This window comes from Salarias fasciatus, chromosome 15 (genome assembly GCF_902148845.1).
Source record: "Salarias fasciatus chromosome 15, fSalaFa1.1, whole genome shotgun sequence".
NCBI lineage: Eukaryota > Metazoa > Chordata > Actinopteri > Blenniiformes > Blenniidae > Salarias > Salarias fasciatus.
This window is the reverse complement of record NC_043759.1, coordinates 24,387,904-24,411,250: the sequence shown is the minus strand read 5'-3', so window position 1 is coordinate 24,411,250 and position 23,347 is coordinate 24,387,904. Positions and strand designations below refer to the sequence as shown.

The window sequence follows — 23,347 nt, the reverse complement described above, 5'->3', positions numbered from 1 at the left end:
AATAAACCAAATTATTGCTGAAAAAAACCCTCCGTCACGTTGCCAGTGAGCGTGCCGGCCGCCTCCGCCCGCCGCCGCGCTCGTGTCGGCTTGTCACAACAGGTAGAGATGACAAAGGAGCCAATACGGCAGGCAGGAGGTCCGGGCGCACGGCGGCGATCCAAACTCAATAAAGCCAGATGAGCAGAGTGGAGGTGAGAAGCAACTCCGGGGAGTCCGCGAGCAATCTTCACATCCAGATCAATACACTGTACGGGCCGCACGGCTCCACACAGACCCCGCTGCATTTTTCTTTCAGCTGAGAAGTAAATATTCGTCGATTCAGGGCTCAGGCTCTTCCCGGCTTCAGGTTTATCCCGCTAGAATACCGGAGAGTGGACAGTTTGAACCACAGGAGGGTTTTCAAGAGTCCGTGACAGAAGCTACCTGTGGAAAAGTACAAAAACCACCAAAATAAGGCTTTATTTGTTGCTTCAAAACTATATTTCAAGTAAAAACACGCCTTTTTTTCGTTGTCGAATTCTGAAAATGATGTCCGTTTCCACGGCAACAAGAGAAACGCTAAAAATGGCGCGTTTATCAGGCCAGGCCATGAGTCGGTGCCGTGATGTTCGGTCCTCGGTCCTCATTGGGGCCTAAACAGCCGCGTTACGCTCCGGCGGCAGCGTCACGCTGCGGTGTGCGTCGGGGAGCAGCAGGGCTTCAAACACGTTTTCTGGAAATGCCCGGAGGTGCCAAACAACAAATTTGCTCATTTTGCATTTTCAGGCTCCTTCCCTAACCCACACAGGACGTTTCTCCTGCGAGCTTCTATATTTCACTCCATTTCTTACATTTTGCCATCAGGCTGCATGTTTTGAACGCTGCATTATGTTGTGAATAAAACTTTAATTCTCCTTGTTTTTAGCCGAGAGTCACAGGAAACCAGAGATGTAATATTTTATGATGAATCCCAGATAAAAACCCGTTCATCTCGCTCCAGTTAGAGTCAGATTAGCAACCAGTAGCGAAGCCCACCTCTCCTGTTTAAAGCTCTGGAGAGGCTTCACACACTTCTAATACACTGAAGAGCTTTCTGAGGCTGCAGGAGGAGAAACTCCAGATTTATGGCAAAGAATCTGAAATAGATCGGATATCAATCACTCCACTGACTGGATACTTTTTTTTTTTTTTTTCAGCTCCTTGGAAGAGACTGGAAATTGGTCAAAGAGAATTCAGACTCCTTTGAGGCACGAGGTCCTCTTACAGCTGTTACAGGATATTCTGAAATCATGCGTTTTTAACTTGCTGACCATTTAAATACTACCATGAAGACACGAATGGTCCACAGGCCACGGTTTGGATTCCTCTGGTCTTACAGAACGGACCGTCAAAGAGTAAAGAGTGAAACCGTCCTGGATTCCAGAAAGCAGATTTTAAGAGTGACGGCGCTCCATCCTGTGATTAGTCAAACCCAGCGAACAGTCGCCACAGAATGTCCGAATTTTTCATGGCTTCGTTTCGCACTTGACTTTAGGTGTTGGTTTGCGTTGCGTCAGATTCCCAGACCTAATTATTACACTGGAGATGCTGATCTTTAAAGCTGTTTTTTTTTCTTTATATTTTGCTAAAATTCTGCTGAGTGTCTTCAGGGTTTTGATGAGATTCTAAATAAATGTGTAAAGAGCTGATTTAAATGAAAAAAAGAGGAACAGCAGAAAGTCTCTTCCTCTGAGTCTGGTTCTGCAGGTTTCCTATTTCTTTTTTCTTTCCTCTTCTTCTTCTCCTCTCCTCTTGTGAAAACGGTTGTTTTCTTCTCTCTAACAGTGCCTTGAAGTGACTGTGCTGCAGGTGGAATGATACAAATAAAATTGAAAAATTGAATAGAAATCACGATGTTTTGTTGTTTTTTTTTCACAGCAGTGAGACTGAAACTCTCTCAGGAGGCGTCTCATCAGACCCGCCGGTCCAGCGATGCCTCCTAATATTCTGCAACTGACTTTGGAGAAAACTTCGACAGAAGAGCCTCCAGCGCTCCCAGAATAACGTTCACTGTCACCGCCTCATCTTTGATGTGAGGAGTGATTTGTGACACACAGAGCACAGAAATAACACAAAACACTAAAAAAAAAAAAAAGAAAAAAAAAGGGAATTGCACCACAGAGAGAGGAGTTTGACTTGTTTACTGTTGATCCATTAAAAATGGAGGCGCTCTCAGCTCTTTCAGGCTATATTTAGCGCTGTTAAGCGGGGTCCTTTGGAGACCCCACTTCCTGCTGAATGCTCCATTAAATATGGATTACCCCCCACTCCTCCACACACCTGCTCATCCAAACCGCTGTACACACACTCACACCGTGATTTATGACGGGATGCAGGCGGTGATTTAGACTTTTTTTTTTTAACACTGTGACTTTTTATTGTGTGCACCTTCGAAAAATATGGAGATTCAGATCAAACAGAGCTTTTGGGTCCGTCTTCTCACCATTAAAGTTAATCTTTATAGCGTGTTGTTCTTTGTATGCATTGATTGTGGTTTCAATACAACATCAAACAGCAGCAGCTACAAGTGGCTCTAAATTAAAACATAAATATTTCTTGATTTTTCTTGATCTTGTTTTATAGAAGCGCAGCATTTTTTACTGAATTTTTTTTGTGTAAAATATTTTACACAAATCCTTATATGTATAGTTTTAATTTCTAACATGAAGGATTTTGCAACAATTTGATGGTTTATTCTTTTTCAGAAATTACTTTTGGAAATCTTTTAGCTTATTTAAAAAAGGACAAACTGTATTGACAAAGTCTCCCATCAAAACCTGAGCTTCACATCAAACTGTTGTCGTGATTACTTTTGAAAACCCTTCTGAATTTGCTTTGGTATTTATTTAAAAAAAAGTTTTTCTGTAATTACAATTGAATTTTTTATTTATTTATTATTTATTTATTTTATTTTGCAGTTGCTGTAAAAAAAAAAAATGGAATAAAACTTTCATTGAAAATAAAAAAACAGTGAAACAGTGGTTTGCTTGTTCTCCTCACAGTGCGATGGTCCGGGTTCAAATACCAGGAAGAGCGTTTTGCGTGGAGTTTGCGTGTTCTTCCTGTGTGTGAGTGAGCTTCTTCAGTTTGTCAGCCGGTTTGTCCTCTGAATCCTCTTCCAGAGACCCGTCTGGCTCAGAATCCTTCCTGCCTCGGACTACCAGCAATGTCCAGAGCGGGACACACACCTGAGGCCTCTGCAGACTCACACTCCCACTGCTGTGCGTCACACAGAATCAGGGATTGCTCGTGCCTCTGTGGACTGATGGTGTGCGATACGTTCCCCTCGGAGGGATCTGTAATCACAAACTGAGTGAGGACGCCTCTCATGTTGATTAGAACTCGCTCGTATTTTTACTGCGTGCTGCTAAATCAATAAAACACGGCCCGGCCATGCTTTACGCCCGACACAGAAAATTGTAAAGAATTCAAGGGAAACAGATTTTTATCAAACAATTTTCTTAAGAGTAGCGGACAAAACAGAACACTGGGACTCGAGCTGAGATATTAGTAGCTAGCAAGCTAGCATTAGCCTCATGTCACGGTACTGAAGGACAAGTTTCTTTTTGTGACACTTCACTGTTTTTTACAGCAGAAGGTCTCATTTAAATTGACTTCATATCGAGCTTGGAGTCATTTTTCATAGTAATTGTCTAGTTTTGTGAAACTATAGACTTTTTATCACATCTGTGCCAGAGCAAAGTTAAAACTTCAGATTTAAAGGTTATTATGGGACTGTTTCAGCTCAGTCTGCCACCACTGATTATTTAGTTGCACGAATAAACAGCGTTTCTATTTGCAGCCTCGTCATGCTTATCCGGTAATTGGTCCCTTTATCACAATTACAACAAGAACTTGCGTCATTAGGGTGATTAAAGAACCTCTCCTGCCATCGTTCCTTACATGGAAGCATTTCCTTGATTGTTGCCCCTGATGAAACAAGAATACTCCAAACAAGCTGCGTGAAATAAATAAATAAATAATAATAAAAAAAAACACTTTAACAAGCAGTTGCCAGTCTGAATTTAGCTGTGCATTATCCTCACACCTGCAGCCGAGGGCAGTAATCCGTGGCTGGCTGGTGGTGTTGTGTCTGCCGGCGTGTGAAGTGTCCTCCCGGGTCCACCTATGGGCCGCGTCGCCATGGGAACGAGGCGAGATGCTGCAGCCGCAGAGCGCGTTAGCCTCGCCGTTGTCCGCTCTGATTAAACTGGGCTTTCTGCTTAATGCCACTGCGGTCGCTCTCACCTGCTCCCGGCGCCGAGGCTTCTCGCACGCCGGGCGGCGGCGAAGAGCGCATTTCACGGCTCCAATTAGAGATGCGGCGAAATGTGGAACTGAATACTAAGAGCTGAGTTTATGGGAAGGGAGGGAAGCTAAATAAAATCGATACTGGGAGACTGAGACGGGGGATAAATCTGCTTCCCGGTACCTCCGTCCCGCGGTCTGCGCCGGCACATGTACGCCGTACAGGCTTGAAATGGCCTGTTTTTTTTCAATTTAGGGGCGTATCAGCTTTTAATTGATGTACAGACCGGCTTCATGATTTCTGCCCACAGACCATAATACCGACCCCGGAGCCGTCAGGCCGCCGTCATGCCAGAGCCACTGATCGATCGTCAGTCGCCCGGTCCCGCTTATACAACCCGGCAGGAGTTCCCAGAAGGCCCCTGGCCGCTGCCAGAGACGGGCTGCGGCGCGTGACGCGTCACGATATATCTTCCCCTCGCAGGGAAAGAAAATATCGGCCCACAACAGCATCAAGGTCCCAAAAAGAGAAAACCGGAGGCAGATAGTAAATCATTCCGCGGTGCTGACAGGAACATCATCGCCTCAGATTGATGTGGCAGAACGCGGAGAGCGGACAAGAGGGAGAGAACTTTTCATGGGAGTACCTTTAATATCCCCGACGCCACCCTGAGTTATGCCTCATGGCCGGAAGATAAATGCACGGCGAGAAGAACAGCAGCAAGGGAACAACCGCATCCAGGTGACCAACGCAGAGTCAGAGGCAGTGAGCGCAGAGACGCCGTGACACAAAATCAGCCAGTCAAAGACACGTCTTCTTCTAATGGAAATTCGACCTCAACCGTGAAAGCTCTCAGTCTGAAATATTTTCTAAGCAGTTAAAAAGTCTTAATCAGAAACAGGCTCTACATGCACACTGAAAACAATCGAACCAAAGTTGAGGGATGGACATGAGGAGGTTTGACCTTCTAGCAAGAGGATCCTGGTTTGCATCTGGGTTTGGGGTATTTTGGTTTTAATCCAGCTCCCATAAAGTCATGGTGCTGGGGTACAGGCTGACCTTAAAGGTATAATGGACGATGTTTTAGCCAATGAATGGCGTGATGCGAGCGTCAACTATTGGTCCTCCGACATGTCAATCACGCTGAAGAAATGCTTGCGTCACGCCGTCAAGCGCGCTCGTAGGAGTAGCAGAGCAGGTAGGATGGTCTGGCGCATGCGCGTTTTTTAAAAAAGCAAGTAACAGACGTTTGGCTTTGACTTTTTTGAGAAAATCGTCCATTATACCTTTGAATTCCTGACAAGGGTGAAATGTGTGTGTGTATTTGTGTGTCTCTCTGTGTTCTCCTTGGAATGTTCTGGCGATCTGTTGATGGGGAAACTCCCTGTCACCCCACGCTGGGCAGAGCAGGCAAGAAAGACAAATGAGAGGATAATAATAATAACTGGAAAAAAAAACTTTATATTTCTCAAAAGTCTCAGGATTTTGAGTTCACCATATTCACCACATACACCATCAATTTTCTTGAAGTTGAACTTGACAGCCAAAATCCTGCAGTTAAACTCAGCAATCCTGCAGCTCCTCTGATCAAAAGCTGTTTCCAGTTGAGTCTAGAGTCACCTGGAATCACAGCAGAACATCGTCCATATGAATGTCTGTCTACTCGCCAGTGTTGATGTTGACAGTGCTTTGTTCTCTGCATGTTCGTATCTCTGGGTGAAAGTCTTCATGGATCTTGACCTCTGACCTCGCAGGATCTAATGAATTCATCATTCATCGCACTCAGACAAGTGTGCCAAATTGATTGATCCTCCTGAAACAATAACTGATAAACAACCTTTACAGCGGAAACTCAGCTTTGTTGGCAGGAATAAACTCAGTCGGTCTTTGAGTGAGGGTGAAATAAACTTTAAGAGAAACAGAAGCCAAAAAATGTATTTTATTTTAAATGTGCAGTGTGGTGACCTTTCTGGGCAGCACATCATTATCAGATCAATCTGAAGAAATTCATTTGACACAGTCGTGGAAGATCCAAGAATCCATCAGGTCACCTTGACTTTGACCTTCAGATTAGCCGCCGGATGCTCCTTCATTCATTCTCAGGTCTGTGCCGATTCTCGGAAATCACATTTGCGAGACGTGTATTTCACCAGAAGAGAACAGTCACGTCAGCAGCGGATTACAGCTGCAGACACTGAAAAACACGAATGAAAGTGAAGTTCGCTCAGACTGCTGCAGCAGCGAACACGAGGTCCGTCCATTCACCGTTCCAAAACCACTGAACAGTGACTGAGCTGCAGTTCGGTGCGGCGCCGTCTCATGTACAGTAGCGGCACGCAGCATTACGTAAGTACAACACAGCTCTGGAAGGTCAGTTTGAGGAATTGAATAAAGGAGCGGCAGACAGACAGGCGGCCGCCGCCGCCGCCTCTGCAGCGTCCCGGCATGTATGTTTCATGAGCGGCGCTCGGCGTTCCTCCCTCTCCCGGCCCGATTCCACGCTCCTAACAGCCGTCACATATCCAGCGAGAGAAGGAAGTGACAAGCTCGGCTCAGCAGTAATTGGCCGGCTCGCAGATGACACGTCAGATCGGCGCAAAGGGAGACAGACGGGAGGAAAGGCTGCTCCATATTAAACACGGGTCCGGAGACACATGGCGGGACGTGCCCTGCCAAGGCCGCTTCCACCGCGCCGTTCAAAGGCTGGCCGCGGCGCCGAGAGAGAATAATGGATGAGACTTACTACAATGTGAGGGGCGGCTTTGATGAGAGATATGAGGGGAAATCATGACACAGCGTTACGCTTAATGAGCCCAGCGCAGCTTCACACGGGAGGAAAGTCTCTCTCTGTCGCGCTGTTTGTAGCGGAGTTGTGAAAATCACTCCGCTTGTTGTTTTTGGGGAGCTGCAGCTAGAAGTTGTGGTGAGAGTCCGACGTGTTTTACATGCGGCGACGTGCAAATGTTTTGGTAGTTTTCCACGTTTCGTCTCATCCAGCCGCAGTGGGATGGGGCTGTATGTGACGGACTGATTGATCGATGGCAGAACGACTTCAACAGGGCTGTTTCTATTCAGAAGAATCAATGAAGTCCATCAGTGGCAGAGCCAGTGTTTATTATCGTCTTACACGATATACTGAATTGGTGGTTATAGATAAAATATAACATATTGGAAGACAATCAATAACTTTTGCACACCCATTTACACATCAATGATTTCAGGTGGGATCTCTGCAGCAGGATGACGATCAGAGCCACTGAAAACCCATCTTTTGGAAAACACTCCAGCTCAGCCCAGTCATAGTAAATATGTGTGAGTAGATGGACACTTACAACACTTTCCTCCCGACCGTCATGACTCAAAACAATGCTGCTTCACTTGAAATGCTTTCCTTGGACCTTGGCTAAAACCATGTACAGCTATAAAATTTCACTTTTTTAAAAATAAATCAAAAGTCTGGTGTACAAAAGTCCTGCTCCGCCTTTACTGTGATAATCCTAAAATAAAATCCAGATCAACCAAGAGCCTTCAGCTGTCAGTCTGAACTTCAAGAGTTGGCGAGAAGCAAGGCGTTATTTTAACAAAGCCAGAAGGAGTCCTGTTTTGCAGTCTGGAGACACAGCAAAGGTGCTTTTGGACTAAATGCAAAGCGTTGTGTGTCGTAAAACTAGTACTACTGAACATTAAGGATGCTGCAGATCTCAGATATAGACTATCTTTTTAAGGCCTGGTTGCAAATGAAAACTCTGACTCTTCAATTCAAGTTATTCCTAAAACACATATGCTGTTTGGTACGACGATATGGAACTGATATAACCAGATTGTCTTGTTTTGTATAAGAATTGACCATGAAGACAGCCGATAGACATTTGTGGCTTTGATTTAAGCCTTTTCCTGCTCTGGCCGCCCCTCACGTGAAAGTCAAGGTCCATCACCAGATCAATTTGCCTTGAACATCGTTTCTGAGCTGAGATGACAGGAGATGGTAGACAGTCATTCCTAAACCTCTTCCACCCCGTCCAGATTGCATCTAAAGCCAGAGGAATCCCTCTGCCAGACTTTGATTGGACAGAAACGGTACAGTACAGCCAAATGCTGGCAGACAATCAGTCACACTAACATGACAAAACCACGAGCCTTCAAACGGAAAGCAATGGGTGTGTTCCCAGGTCTGCTCCACATTCTAAATGCTGTCTTATCGTGGGTTTCAAATCTCATTTTGACAGCCTGAGGACAACCCTGTGGTCACTGGCACTCTGCATACTGATACTGCAGGGAATGTAACACTTCAGTCATGGAGACATAGGAATGAACAATGACAGCCTGTGTCATCTTACAACACACACAGGGAGTTTTTCATATATCACGATCAAGGATGTCGCAGACTTCACGTTGGGGATGAAGGGAAAACAAACCTGGAAGTCATGGGACTGTATTCAGATAAGATAATTAGGTGTTTGATTTATGTCGCCAACGGTAAATGAATCACGGCGGCTGAGCCTGAGACATGGCTCTGCCTCTCCACAGATGTTTGTCAGTAGCCACCAGATACCGGGAGGCTGCAGGCTCCATCATTAGCACAAAAATAATGCAACAAAGTACAAAATTACAGTGATTTAAAACCATGTCAAAATGTTCCCAACTTATACTTAACTTATAATTCCATTCTGCAGCTCACAGTGTGACTGAAGTGCTGCTCGATATATGGAGTCAATTATACATCTATCCATCGTCTTTCCCGCTCAATGCGAAGAGGCACAGCCATCTCTATTCTTCTAGCTTTATTCTGTTGACCTCAAATGGGATGCCAATATGGGGTCACATCATAATCTCATTCTTCTCCTCTTCCTGTAATGTTGCGGTAATCGTACCGCTTCCTGTTTCACCTGGTAGTCAGCTGCTCTTTTCACTCATACTATTTTACCTATTAGACCCTCTGAGGTTTAAAGTTCACTGTAATTCAGAGACTGTCAGCTGAGATGGAGCTCATTGAATTAGAGACCTGGCTCTGAACCCTTCAAATGTCTCCGCTAGCGGCAGATGCTAAAATAGTCTTTGATGTGACCCAGCTGAGTGCAGGCAGCTCTGTTAGCGGTCCTGTAGCAGCTGGTTCTGTTAGCGATCCTCTACCAGGTAGTTTTATTAGCAGGTGGTTCTATTAGCAGTCTTCTACCATGTAGTTCTTTAAGCAGGTGGTTCTGTTAGCAGTCCTCTAGCAGGTGGTTCTGTTAGCACGTGGTTCTGTTAGCAGGCGGTTCCGTTAGCGGTCCGCTAGCACGTGGTTCTGTTGGTCTTACAGTATGTACTGAGCAGCCAGGCCAGCTTTGGTGACCGTGTGAAAAAAAGTGTAGTTCTCAGCCCCTGTGGACTTTCCATCAAGTTCAGGTTTTGAACTGCTTTTCAGTGGCCCACCTGCTGAGGAAAAGACTGGCCATCAGCAGCTCCACAGGCCAAAACGAGAAGTTAGAGAAACCAGACCATAGTTCAGTTTATCCCTGCAGGCCCCAACAACCAAATATGTATATCCTGTGAAGACCGTCTGCTTCCTGCCCATTCAGAGGTTTACAGGATGTCTGATGGTCCAACTTGGAAGTTTGACCCTGCTGCCTCCATCATATTTGCCACAAATGGATTTCCGTCTATTTGTTGCTCTCTGTCCTCTGCTTTTCCCTCTTTCTATCTAACCCCAACCAGAACAACAGAAAGTCTCCATCTCTGAACCTGTTTCTGCAAGTTTCTTCCTCTTAAAAGCCAGTTTTTCCTTTCCACTGTCTCATGTGTGGAATGTTGTTATATTTTCCTCTGTGAATGACTTTTGTAGTTTCGCAAATACAATTTAACTAAATTAATCAGACGACCCAAGCAACCTTTAATGGCTAATTCCAGCATATGCACAGTGACTTGAGTTCAGGTCTTCAGGTGGTTGAGTTTCCCACTCTGTGTGAGGTTGAGAAAGCTCAATTCAGTCATTTGTGTCTGTGTTCTCTTTCTTTCAGTCACGAGTTCATGTGCAGAGGTGAGAGCAGGGTTGGAGACTGACAGGTCAACAGAGAGCTTTACTGTGTTCCCTCTTCACCACAGCAGCCTGGAACAGCAAACTCATGACTGCTGGATCAGTGGAACAGCTGTTCTGCTAATGAGATAATCCAAAATGCTTTCAGAGAGAACATAAAGAGAAATTACAGCCACATGCAGGGGATATTAAAGTCAAAGGTTGCATTAAAGACATCAAAGAGAGTGTCATCAGCATAAAGTCACACTTTAGTGAATATCTATGAAATTATGTTTTCAAATTGTGTCATTTATCTAGAATGCATAACTTTACTTTTTAAGAAGTTGTGTTGTTTTTCTCATTTGATATCCCATGCATGAATATGTAATCGCTGTAAATTTCACCAATTGCATTAGTTCTAGTAATTTATAAGACAGAATCAGAACTAATTGAGGACCCAACTCTGAAGGTCGATGACTCCTTTTTAAAACACCATCTATAACCAGAACTGTTGCAGTTTGAAATAATAAGGCACACTAAAGGGATCATTTCAGCCGAGAAAGAAATGGAACCATCAACCCAAACGCAGCATTGATTGCTCAGTAGGGGGCGCTGCAGTGCCGTGGCAGACTGGGCATCGGTTTCCATTACACTGTGTGCCCTGATGTGGCGTTGACACAGTGATGGGGGTGTGTCTCAGCCAGGGCCTCCCAGGAGGAGGGTGGACATCTGCTGCCTTTAAGGTCCTGTCACATGAAATTATGGACTTTATCAAGTCCTCTCTATCTCCTTGCCCTTCTACTCATCCACCCCCCCCCCCCTTCTATCTATCTTACCTGTTTGCACTGTATCAGGTCACACCATCGCACACAGACATTTTTCCCTCCTTGTTAGTCTCTCTCCTTGACTTTTCCTTTTTACACTTGCTGCCTATTCAATCATTCTCTCCCTCCTCCTCCTCCTCCTCCCCTGCCTCTAGGTCACTTGAATCTGCTCTGGTCTCCTGTTTCAGTGTCTTATTTAAACTTCAGTTATGTCAGGCGGCCCTGCAGCAGAGCTGTGAAAAGCCCCGGGGACGTGGCGACCTTAGCGGGAGTGAGTGGACAGGGTGGAGCTGGAGGACGGAGGGCGAGCATGTGGAGGATGAGAAACACACCAGCGTATAGAAAATCTGAAAACCGTGTCCATCTATACAAGAACGGCAGAAGCACCGAAACAGATGTATTTCGCATGTCCGGCCACTAGTGGGTGCTGTTGTTCGTATCTAGTGTCTGTCAACTCTAAAACAAACCAGTCGCAATGGAATATGGAAGGTGAGGACAGAAAATGTCCATTTCACTGATGAGCACAACACTTTCATCCACTGCAGAAACATAGACCCTTCTGTAACACAAACGCCCAAAACAAAAACAAAAAAAAAACTAACATTTTGTGCTATGGTTTCATAACCTTTTTTGATCAATTCAAAGAAAACTTCTTTTCAGTGATCACATAATGAGAAGGACATTGACCACCATTCATACTGTGACTGTCTTTGGTTTTTTTAAATGCTTAATCATCCTTGAAAACCTTAAACCTTGATTGTCCAATGAATTAAGCCTGGAAAGCATCTATTCACTTTCTGTATGTCTCCAATTAGTTGTATTCAACACGATACACTTTCATCTTAATCTGGTTGAAGTTTTTTTTTTTTTTCCAATTTGTGGTTTTGATTAAAAAAAAAAAAAAACTTTTTCACAGAGATGAACGATTCAGATTTCTTTTTAAATACTTACTAATCCTATATAGACATGACAAGAGTGACTGAACCTCACTTAAATATATGTGATTTGTTTTTTAATGGTAATTATTTTCATTTTCAAGGTTGCTGTACGTTTGGGAAAATTCATGAAGCTCCAACTTCCATCAATCTAAGGCCATTCTCCTTAAAAGTAAAAGAAAAAAATCCTTTTTTCAAAAACTATGTGGCTACTGATACACAAAATCGGCTTTATGTAATTTGACACCAGTCTTACTGTAAACTGAATCTCGTATCAGGATACTGGAGGCACATTGCTCAGGTTTTGACCCTGTCTTCTCCATCTTGACACTAGGAGCAGATGAAATCTGACGAATCAAATTAGGAAATCTATGCTAAACTGACTTCTGTTAAAACATGTTCAAATCGAGCCATCACAGCAAAATGAAGCCAAAGCCAACAGCTTGTCATTGAACACCAGCCTCATAAGTCTGCAGCAGGAACAGGCTATGACAGACTGATTTAACGAAACCAAACTTTCAAAGCAGCATCAAAGCAGAGCACACCAAACTCCTCGTCTTCCCAGCATCTTCCGTGGCTGCACTAAAACAAAAGACTATTTTAAGTGTGTCTAACCAGACGGCACATCAAAAAAATTACTTTCATGTCAAATGACGGGGACGCATTGTATGTAAATCTGAAAATACATTTTTGTCTTTTCAATGCAGATGAAAAAAGAACAAGCTGCCTCACACGGAGCTGCTTTTCAACGCCAGCTACGATGTATTACCACTATACAATCCAAGGGAGAGCCCATCACAATTCTGCTAATCCCCTCCCCAATCAACCGGCTCCGAGTGTCGCCTCCTGATAAGCCACTTACCGAACCGTCAGACACACAGAACACACAATCTCAGTCACGACCCGCGCTCCCACTCACCCATAGCGAAGAACGGGATCCCCAGCAGCGTGGAGTTGAATTTTCCGTCCGATATGAAGAAGATCCCGGCGGCCGTCACGTTGGCGATGCAGATGGTCAGCACGCCCAGCAGTCCCAGGAAGGGCTTCCCCCTCAGGCAGTCCCGCATGGAGCTGGAGATGGTGGCGGCCAGGAGCACCAGCACCAGGCTGACCAGCACCTCGCCCTTGGCCAGCACGCCCGTCTGGTGGAAGTCCCGCCACAGGCTGAAGGAGGTGAGCGACTGGATGTGGAGCTGGTCGGAGGCGTGGGGCGCCTCGGCCGTGGACAGCCGGCTGACCAGGGCGCAGAACTCGTTCTCCCAGCGCTCGGCGATGGCGTCCTGCACCACGGGTCCGTGGTTACGGAGGTAGTAGGTGATCTGGACGGCGCGGGCGAACTTGACCTGCTGGTCGCGGCTGTTGGGCGGAGACACGCCGCCGAGCTGGTGCCCGATGAAGGACACCCGGCCATCCTGTGGGGAATCGATAGACAGACCACCTAAGACCGCGTTCACACCACATTTCAAGTGAAAATACATCGTTTCGCGTTGAAACTTCTGTCTTTACAGGCCAAAGCGTTGCCATGGAAACGGGCCTCCTGCCCCTTGACAGCACAGAGCAGACAGGAAGCGGCGCAGCAGAGAGTCGGGCCGGCCTCACCGCCGCGGACAGGCCTGGTGATGGATTCTAAAGGTTGATGCGGAGCTTCACAGTCGGTTTCCGGATAATGACATTAGCCGGCACATGCGAGTCATCACAGTGACGGGAGTCTGACACTAATGCAATAGTGCGATAAGAAGTGCTCGGAGCAGCGGGGAGTTCAAAAAGGCAGCGGGGACAATAAACGCAGGAGGGAATCAGAACATGGGAGAACAGAGGGAACCTGCTGGAGCATCCTGTCATGTTTAAGATGAAACTATTGTTTACTGGAAATAAGTGATGACAGATCCGGAAGAAACAGGACAAAACTTTATGTTTGTCATTAATCGCTGGACTTTTCACTGATTTAACCCCCCAGGTTGTATTAAAATGTTCGTCACTTGAACCCATTCCAGGACACGTTCACACACCAGTGGAGGCTTTTTATCAAAGGGAAACGCCGTTCCACTGATCCTCATAACGGAATCAACCTCTGAGAACCGCCGCAGCAGGAAACCCCGATGAAAGTGGAAAACTATCACGACTGTGACTTTTTCGCATTGGGAAGCCTGCACTTGGCCTGTAATCAGCCCACACTCAGGCAAACCCCTGGCTGCGGGGAAATTACGGGTTTCCCATTGGAAAAGGTCACAGTTCCACACATGGGACCGTTTGTCGGGCAGATCGCTGTTTCGGTCTTTGTGGATTACCCCCCGAGGCCCAGGCCGAGGCTCTGCTCGCTCCACAGCGAGTCAGAGTCAGAACTGTCGTCATGTTTTGGGCGTCGAGCTGTTCGATCACATGGGTCAACAATGTTCTCCTCCACAGCGTCATGACTCCCAGCCCGTACTCTCCTGGAGCTGCTAGTTTTTGTATCCTATTTTTTAAATCTTTGCGATTTAGGTTTGAGAAAACTGAGAACACATTGGCAGCAGATCGATTTCAAAGTATTTAACTAAGAACGCAGGACAAACACCGTCAGGACGGATAACCACCGGAGTGATTTTACTTTCAATTTGCAGGCTCTACAGATATGATTTATCTTGTTATGAACACAATAATCCGGCACAGTCAAGCCGGCGCGTTGTGCTGCTTCACAGTGGGGGGCTCGGTGGAAATCTCTGGGCCTCGGGGAGAATAAATCCCTCTGATTGTTCTGCAAACAATTTGCCCCATCCAGGGGGTAAAACGGCCGATGAGTTATTCTGCTCTGGCTTTATGGGGGCAGCCGGGTTCACCGATGATGGCGGACGCCGCACCGCAGTGAGATGAGAGTCTGAAATTCAGAAATTTACAAATCAACAGACGCAGGTGGAAAAAAAAATAATCAGGAAAGATTCAGGAAAGAGGAGTGAAGAGGGACGAGTTAGACATGAAACCGACAAAATGAAAAGAATAATTGAACATGACGAGTCACGACTTTACTCGAGCAGGGATCCAAAACACAACAATAAAAGCCTTTATTGAGTTTCATACGAAAACCTTCTGCATGAGGTTTTCAAACCGGGTTCCTTCTCCGGTAGAATATACGATCACACCTCCATTTTTCACACAACTTCAAAACCTGCACAAGTGTAGAAACTCAGCCTGAGGTTAAACGCTGCCGGGGCCCATCACCCATTCAACCCGCCCCCAGCCGTCGATCCCATTGAGACCAGCGGAGAAGGACCTCGGAGAAGTGTGTAACGAAGCCCGACCCGGAGTATTTCTGGAGTGTGACTCACGCCGGGTCGAACGGGGCTTCCATAATCCATGCTAAAGGGGTTAGAGACGCTCTGAAAGCCTGCAGACATGGATGCTGTAATTCCTGAGCATCTCCTCAGGAATGTCACGACAGTAAACCTCCAGACGGGAAAACCAAAGAATATACACATTCCTACAGCTTCCATATTGAAAAGCACAGAAATCAGGAGCTGATGGTCCACCGGTGACACTGATCATTGCTTCAAAGTACTTTTTCTTTCTGCCGCCACTCGGGTTTTACGCTATACTGAGGAACACGGACGGCAGCGCGAAAACAAAAATGACCTTCAGGTGACATTGCCAGGAAGCGCATAACTCAAACCCAGCAACTTAATTCAATCCGGCACTCAATTTTCATCATCCTCCCCGGAAAGCAACAAGCAGCTTGATCTTGTCGAACAGCGGCATTAAGGTGAGAATGAATGTGATGCACCTGTGTCAGTGCTTCCAGCCGCCGCCGCCGCCGCCGCCTGGGCTTCGAAGACAGGAGAAGTCAGTGTTTACTCTCTTTTTAAAGGTCGCTCATTGTCAGATCTGAGAAATGTGTTGGAATGGCCATAAAATCTGATAAATAACACTCTTACGTGTAATAATGGGCTGGAAATATCTTTGCTTTGCTGCATGTCGTTTGTGTTCCAATAAGACGTGATTGAGAAAAGAAATCATGAGTTTTATAAAAGTTCTATGAAATCAGTTTTATAAAAACTAAACATTTAATGCGCACAATGAAATTAATGAATGAATAAAGCCAATTCTACTCAAGCCTTCTGGTGCCAAATACTGTGAAATATCAAAAAATAACTTTGGCTTCTCTTAAGAAATGTGTGGAAAAAAGCCTGTTTTCTTTAAGAGTTCTACTCTGTGCTTGGTGGCTCAGTGGGCTGGATTGGAGCCTCTTGCAGGACAGTTTTGGGCCATGGGCCTTATGTTTGATACCCCTGCCACTGGTGTTTGATTAAAGACATCAGGAATTTCAAGTTTACGCTGAAAAACTGCTTGATTTTTCTCCAAAGCACTGCAGTACTGATGAAACACTGTAAATGACCTGAACCATCGAGATCCAACAGTCTGCTGTCTCACACACATTTGATTTTTTTTTTTTTTTTTTTGGGTGCAGATTCGATTTATATTGCAATTCTTTAATTGTGACTATTTTTGTGCTTTTTAATTGGCTTTTACACCAGACCATGGGAAAAACTTGAATGATGTCTACAGACCTCCCAAAAAATCCACATGGTATCTGAGTCAGACTCTTTGAACTTTGAACTTTCTTCTTAAAAGCCTGGACTGCAGATAGAAGATGACAAAAATAAAAGCATAGAAAGCTTAGTTTTCTGAGTCTTTTCACAAATGAAGCCTTTTAACCAGAATGAAGGGAAAATGGAGACATTCTGAAGTAAGCTGCTCCCTTTATCTGTAATAAGCACAAACACACCTTCATGAGGTGAACTTTAACCCTCTTTTCAAACTACTTTCCACATGTCCGGCTCTGATTTCCCTCCCAAACAAAAGCTCCTTTGGATTTTAAAAGCGTTGGTTGGAGTCCTCCCCTCATTTGTGCAAGTCGTCCGCCGTTCTCCACCTTCTTTTTTCACCCATGACCTGACCAGCAGTTCACCTCCCCTCCGTCCCTCCTGGCCTCAGAGCAGCAGCGCTGCAGAAAGACGTCTTCTTTTGGAAAACGTCATAATTTGGCCCTGATTTCTCAGCTTCTAACAAAACGGTTCTGAAAGAAAATTAAAAAAAAAAAAAAAAAAAAAATCTTCAAGCCGCCCACGAACAGGTGCAGCGGCGGTGAGATAATGTGTGTCGTCCTCACCTGTCTGTGGGCAGAATGTTAAATCTCACTGTAGATTCGTGATATATTTTAACGGCACGCTGTTCAGGTCCTTATTAAAGCTGGCGACGCACAAACATTTCGATGAAGCAGCGCCGGCCTCATTTACAGGATCCTATTTAAATCTACTATTAGATCCCTCTTGAAGTGTTTTCATTTGCCTGACAGTTTAAAGAAGATTAAACAAGTGAAAATCCAGCCGACAGATAAACAAAGAGTTGATATTTTAAGCGATTCCTCTGAGGGAGAGTGTTTAAAGTTCTGCTCAGCAAAAGGTAGAAAGTTAGATTTTTTTTTTTCAAACAGGAAATCTGTCTGTTTAACAAGCGCAGAAATAAACCCTGCCTGCCTCTTCAAAGAGCCGGGCGAGCGAAGGAGGCCCCGACAGCTCGTCAAGGCGGGCAGACGGCGCCGTGCGGCGCACGGGGCCATGCGGTGCTTCAGGCTGCTGCAGGGGGCGAAGGAACCGCGCACGTGGGAGCGAGCGTGTGTGTGTGTGTGTGTGTGCAGAAACCGGGAGACGTGTGTCGGCGCGCATCTGCATAAAGCTGAAGCTTCAGGATGCAAATAATCTCAGAAGGTTCAACGGTGCAGAATCAGAAGGCCCCCGAAAATCCATAGCTGGAAACATGAAATTCTGTTTCATAAAGGAAGAGAACGAACCTCCAGCGGCCGGCCGACACCAAGAACCAACACTGCTGGACAAACCCAGAGAACTGAGACCAGCAATATTCATTTAACTACAGACGCAGAGACTCTTCCCTAAAACCAAACAAAACATTACAATGAGAACATCTGGATGATTTGATCCATAAAATTAGGATCTACATGAAATTTCCTGTTGATTTGAGTATTTTATTTTTCACTTTGTTTCTGCTGTGTTAGGATCTATGTCCAAAGTCTCTTCTAAAACAGAGTCTAACTTGTCAGTAATGAATCATCTTAAATCTCACAAGACTGGAGTGGATCTATCACAAAGTTAAAGACGAAGAAAAAAAGAAGAGCAGCAGAAGAGCTGCTGACTGTAAAAAGAAAGGATTCTGTGTTCATGAGGGAAAACTGGATAAATCAATAGTTTGTGAATTTAAGTTCTGCCAAGACAGGATTCTGACTGGAACGCCTCGCTGGGTGAACCTCCACGTGTTTGCACTCAGTTTTAAATGAGGAAACTTCCACTAGGTCGGCTGATTGATCAACTATCAGCGCTGAATTCCTGTTGAATGTTTGAGACCGTCATGACAGTGGTTCTGCTCGGAGCAGAACATTTCTTAAACTGGTCCAGTCCAGACCGTCTCTAAAGCAAACACGAGAACGCCACTGCAGAAGAAAGACGCCGGACATCAGCTGGGCTGTTATTCAACTCACCGACGCGAGAAAACGCTATAAAGCAGGGAAAACTGTGTACTAAAGCGTGTCCTTATTGGAACAACTGTCAATAACGCTCAAAGATTTAAACCCTTGCTCTAAAATCCAGATCTGTATCCTCAATAATGTATCGCCAGACAGATAAATCCCATGATCCTCTGCAGGAAAGATGGAGGAAAAAGGTATAAAACAACAAAGTCTGGCAGGTGATGGCAGGAAGTGTCCCAAGAGAAACATCCAAACCTTCTTCGCTGCGTGTTTCCAGGAGAGAGAGACCGTCTGACTTCTTGGTATCAAACTGTTGGATTTGGAGTGAAAGAACCACAAACGACTCCAGTGATGGAGGCTGGGCGGACCGCCGCAGGCCGCAGGACGGCGGACGGCGGACGGCGGATAGCTCATGCTGCGGTGGCAGTGAGCTCTCAGAGGCCACCAGGCGTGTGGAAGCCAGTTGTGATCTGACACAATTTACAATAAATAGCTTTAAAGCAATATATGATATTGTTACGGCACCAATAGTTTTATAGGGGGTCCACCGATATCAACACCAGTATTGGACATCAGTCCAATCCTGCATGGAGAACTCGCAATAGCAATCATGAGTTTAACCTTCTTTTAATGTTTTAAATGGTGGTGAGTCTGGATTTAAGTCATTTATGTCACAGAACCACTAAGTTCAACCATTAAAAGGGTCTAATTAATTCAAAATATCATTTAAAAGTGTCTGGAGTATACACGGAGGTAATCTTAAGTAAGCAGCGGGGTCACCTGCAGGTTTGTGGGTCCCTCGAGGGAAAGGTTGGGAAACTCTGGTCTTCAGAGCAGCATGTAGCATCGATCCGCGCTCCGCTCTGTGTGTACTGTAGACTGTAGACTGAGGGACACACACTCCGACTGTAAGTGAGTGTATCAGTCAGACTCTAATCATGTTTAGCAAGTAGCTTCGCCCTGAAACTCTTTAGCGTGTAGCATGTAGCATGTAGCACGGCGGGGAGACGTCTGAAGCAGGCAGGACCTGACTCACAGCCCGTCTTACTTCTGTCATCCTCATTAATATTAAAGAACGTCCGAGCGTCTCGTCCTCTCGTCCGCCTGCTGCTGACGCTTTCTGATGGACGACACGGTGGAAAACTCGCCAGGTTGCATCAGGAACCGCTCAGGAGTAGAACTCCCTTATCAATTAGCCTCATTTTACTGATTAGATAGACTTTCTGTTAGATGCTTCTGCTCTATAACTTTACTGTCAAGACGTATGTCAGCACGTTTCGTCGAACTGTGCAAGACTGGAAAATAAAGGTGAACTTTTCAGATTAAAAGTATTTTAACAGCTGGTGTCCAATCGTGATCTATACTCGAGATTCCCAATATTTTTCTTGCGGTAAACCTCAGTGACCCCTGTTTAGATGACAGCGGTGCTCCGAGCCAGTTAAAACCTAATTTTGTTAAGAATGACGTCTAGGGTGGAAATTTTGGAAAGTACTTGAGGAAATTGTTCAGTCCTGAGCAGAACCGGTCCGTGTTCTCCTGGACTTGGCGGTTTAGTAGTTGAGAGTCTTGCTAACAGCAATCCAACATGGCCGTCAGCCTATATGTCTGCGCTGAAACCAGCAGTGTGCAGAAGAGCGTCTGTGAGCTTTTCCACAGTCAACCTGAGCATTGACCACGTCCATCCCTTCATGACCACGGCGTACACCTTCTGATGAAGACGTCCAACAGAATAACACAGCGGAACAAAGATGGAACATCTCAAACTGGACTCCAAAAAGCTCCACAGATCTGAGTCCAGCAGAGCTTCTTTGTGGATACGTGAGATGTTTGGGACATTAACATCACGCAGCCAGAGACTCTGCAGCAGCCGTGATGGTGAAAGACAGTTTTCCCACTCTGACATTAAAGAGATAAAATCCACAGAAAGTCTCCTGTACGACCATGCCGCTCCCCGCTCAGTGACTGGAGCTCCACTCAAATAAGTCAAATCATCTACACCTGAAAACGCCACTGATTTGTTTCCTAATTTATATGACTGTAAACCTAATAAATACTTTCATGTTAAGATTGTCAGACAGTGTATTATCGATGTATGTATCTATTTGTTTTGTCTCCCTGCTGCCTCTTGACCAGGTTATTTTATCAGTCTACTTGTCAAAATAAAAGTCAATTTTAACAAATGTTAATATAAACCAAAGCTGTGTGAGGAATGTTTTTACGTGAGACTGATCTGAGAGTAAAACAGGGCTGGACCCAGTGTGAGTAAAGAGCACCTATTAGAGCGTTCTGAGTGCACAGTGAATGGATTTCACTTATATGTTGCGTTTCCACCACTTGAGCGTTCCCCAACGTGCTTTATGCTGTTAATCACATTCACCCATTCACACACACACCCTCACACACACACACACACACACACACCAGTGGAGGCAGCTGCCATGTCTGGAGCTCGGTCCATGCATTCCGTGCAATTTAGGGTTCAGCATCTTGCTCAAGGACACTTCCCCACATTGGGAGGGAGAGATGAGGAACTGAACCACAAACACTCCAACAGAGAGTACACCACTCCACCAGCCGGCGCGAGCCTGCAGCACCTGATAAAACTGGAACAAAATAGGCTGTTTAAACAAAGCCTTAAAAAAAATGACGAGTTTCAATTTTATTAATATTTTTTTTAAATAAAAGTTTGTAAAATGAAGAGTTCTGACTCTGGGTTTAAGTTATTGGAACATTTTGGTGAAGGTGCCTGATGTGAATGCATCTCTGTGTGGCAACGAGGGAAGCTGATTGCATCAACACAGAAAGAGGCAAAGCTGCAAATGTATGCAACAGATTTTCAGACCAACACTCGAGCACGGGGCTCGTTGGCCTCCTCCGTGCACGTTGCGCGCGCGCGTGTGTGTGATCGCTTGCATGCGTGCAGTCAGTCAGACTGGAGAGAGAGAGAGAGAGAGAGAGAGAGAGAGAGAGAGAGAGAGAGAGAGAGAGAGAGAGAGAGAGAGAGAGAGAGAGAGAGAGAGAGATGCAGCTGTGGCCAAGTCATGCTGTTTCCTGCAGAACAGCAGAAGGGAGACGCTGCATCGAGGGGGGGGGGGGGGGGGGGGCTGTTAGGATATCCCTTCGTGCGTGTGCTGCTGCGTGTGCATGCATGCATGCGTGTGCGGAGAGGGCCGTTTGTATGAAAGCCAATCAATTCACCTGCAGCAGCTCGGGGGAGAGGGGGGGGGGGGGGAGAGGGGGGGCTTCCCCAGCCGCCTGATGTATGTAGCAATCTGCAGCCGGAGCGGAAACAAGCCCACAGCGTTCATTCAGAAATTATGGCAAGCTGTGAGGGCCAGTCTGCTTCCACATGCTGCACAGTCACCGTCCTCTGCTGGCAGGAGGAGGAGGAGGAGGCGGCGGGGGGGGGGGGGGGGGGGGGGGGGCAGACTCTGGACATGCATGTGCAGCAAATAAAAGATGAGGGCGGCTCACCTTTAGCGTGGTGTTGGGGTAGCTCACGGGCACCTTGTGGAAGGTGCTGTTGGAGAGCACCGCCTGCCTGATGTCCTCGAAGATGGTGATGATATCATCCAGCAGGCAGCGCTTGTCCCGGTGGCTCAGCACGCAGAGGTGCGCGAAGGTGTAATTGAACCCCTTGTAATTGACGCGCAGATCCAGCACCTGCTTGTGCACCTGCAGGACCTGGTCGGCCAGCTCCAGGATGTTCCCCCCGGACCTGGCCAGCAGGATCAGCCTGCCATATCTGCCCGGCGTGTGCAGATCCGAGTACAGCTTGTGCTTGGACTGGTCGATGGAGAACAGGCTGTTGGCGAGACTCCGCTCGATCTTGGCCAGGCTGTGCGTCGGGGCGACCAGCACCTCCAGGTCCGTCTCCGGCTTGAAGCGGCTCAGCACGGTAGATCCGAAGATGATGGTGAGCACGGCGGGCACGGTGAGGAAGAAGACGGGGTGCCTGCTAACGAATAAGCCCAGCCAGTAGAACGAAGCCTTGAGCCCTCTGTGTATCACTTGCCGCAGCATCCTCCACAGAATCCCGCTCGCAGACGCTCCGTCTCCTCCGATGAGGCACATGTGACATGAGACTCCCGTTCCGCGGCTCGGCACAAGTCGGAGGAGAATCACACCGGGCTACAACACACGTTCACACACTCACACACACACGCATTCACTCACACACACGCTCACACACACACACATACACACATACACACACACACACACACCTGGAAAAGCGGCACTGCAGCAATTCGCGGCAAGACGGGGCGGACGCGCGCGCGCACACACACACACGGAGCGAAAGAGCGAGACGCGCAGACCAGTCAGAAAAAACCATCCTCCCGGATTTCTTGGTGTCTCGGTTTGTTGGGTTTTTCTCCGCCGGTCCGGGCCGATCTCACGCCGTTCCGCCTCCGCTGCGGCGGAGGAGAGGAAGCCGTGAGCCTCGATCGCTGCGCCGGCTGCAGTGGCAGCGACGAGCCGCGGCGGTGCGATGTGCGTCCGTGCGCCCCCCACCCCCCTCCCTCCCTCCACCCCCCCGCCTCCTCCTCCTCCTCCTCCTCACCCTGCCCCGCTTCCAGCTTCACGCGAGCAGCGGTGCCGGTGCTGCTGGAGAATGGTTTATGTGTCTGACTGTAACCATGTGGAGGGGGGCTGGGGGGGGGGGGGGGGGGGCTGGTTATTTAAGGAACAGTGGAGGCAACAGGCAACATGAGTAAAAAAGAAAAAGCGTGTCCTGCAGGTGGCTGAGCGTCCAGCAGCTCCATGCAGGAATGACTCAGTGTTGACTTCATGAATGGGGAAAACCCGACCTGT

The 23,347-nt window shown here is 46.6% G+C and overlaps 1 protein-coding gene across 1 annotated transcript in view; it reads right to left on the bottom strand.

The window, feature by feature from the left end:
* The window catches only part of ptchd4 (patched domain containing 4), a 30,287-nt gene extending 7,435 nt beyond the window's left edge, over positions 1–22,852 (bottom strand). The window contains exons 1-2 of the mRNA XM_030110669.1: positions 22,007–22,852; positions 12,941–13,433 (exon numbers count right to left, since the gene is read on the bottom strand). Coding sequence (XP_029966529.1) covers positions 12,941–13,433; positions 22,007–22,606 — 1,093 coding nt within the window. The 5' untranslated portion in view covers positions 22,607–22,852. The remainder of the gene's footprint in view (positions 1–12,940; positions 13,434–22,006) is intronic.
* Positions 22,853–23,347: the final 495 nt, after the last annotated feature.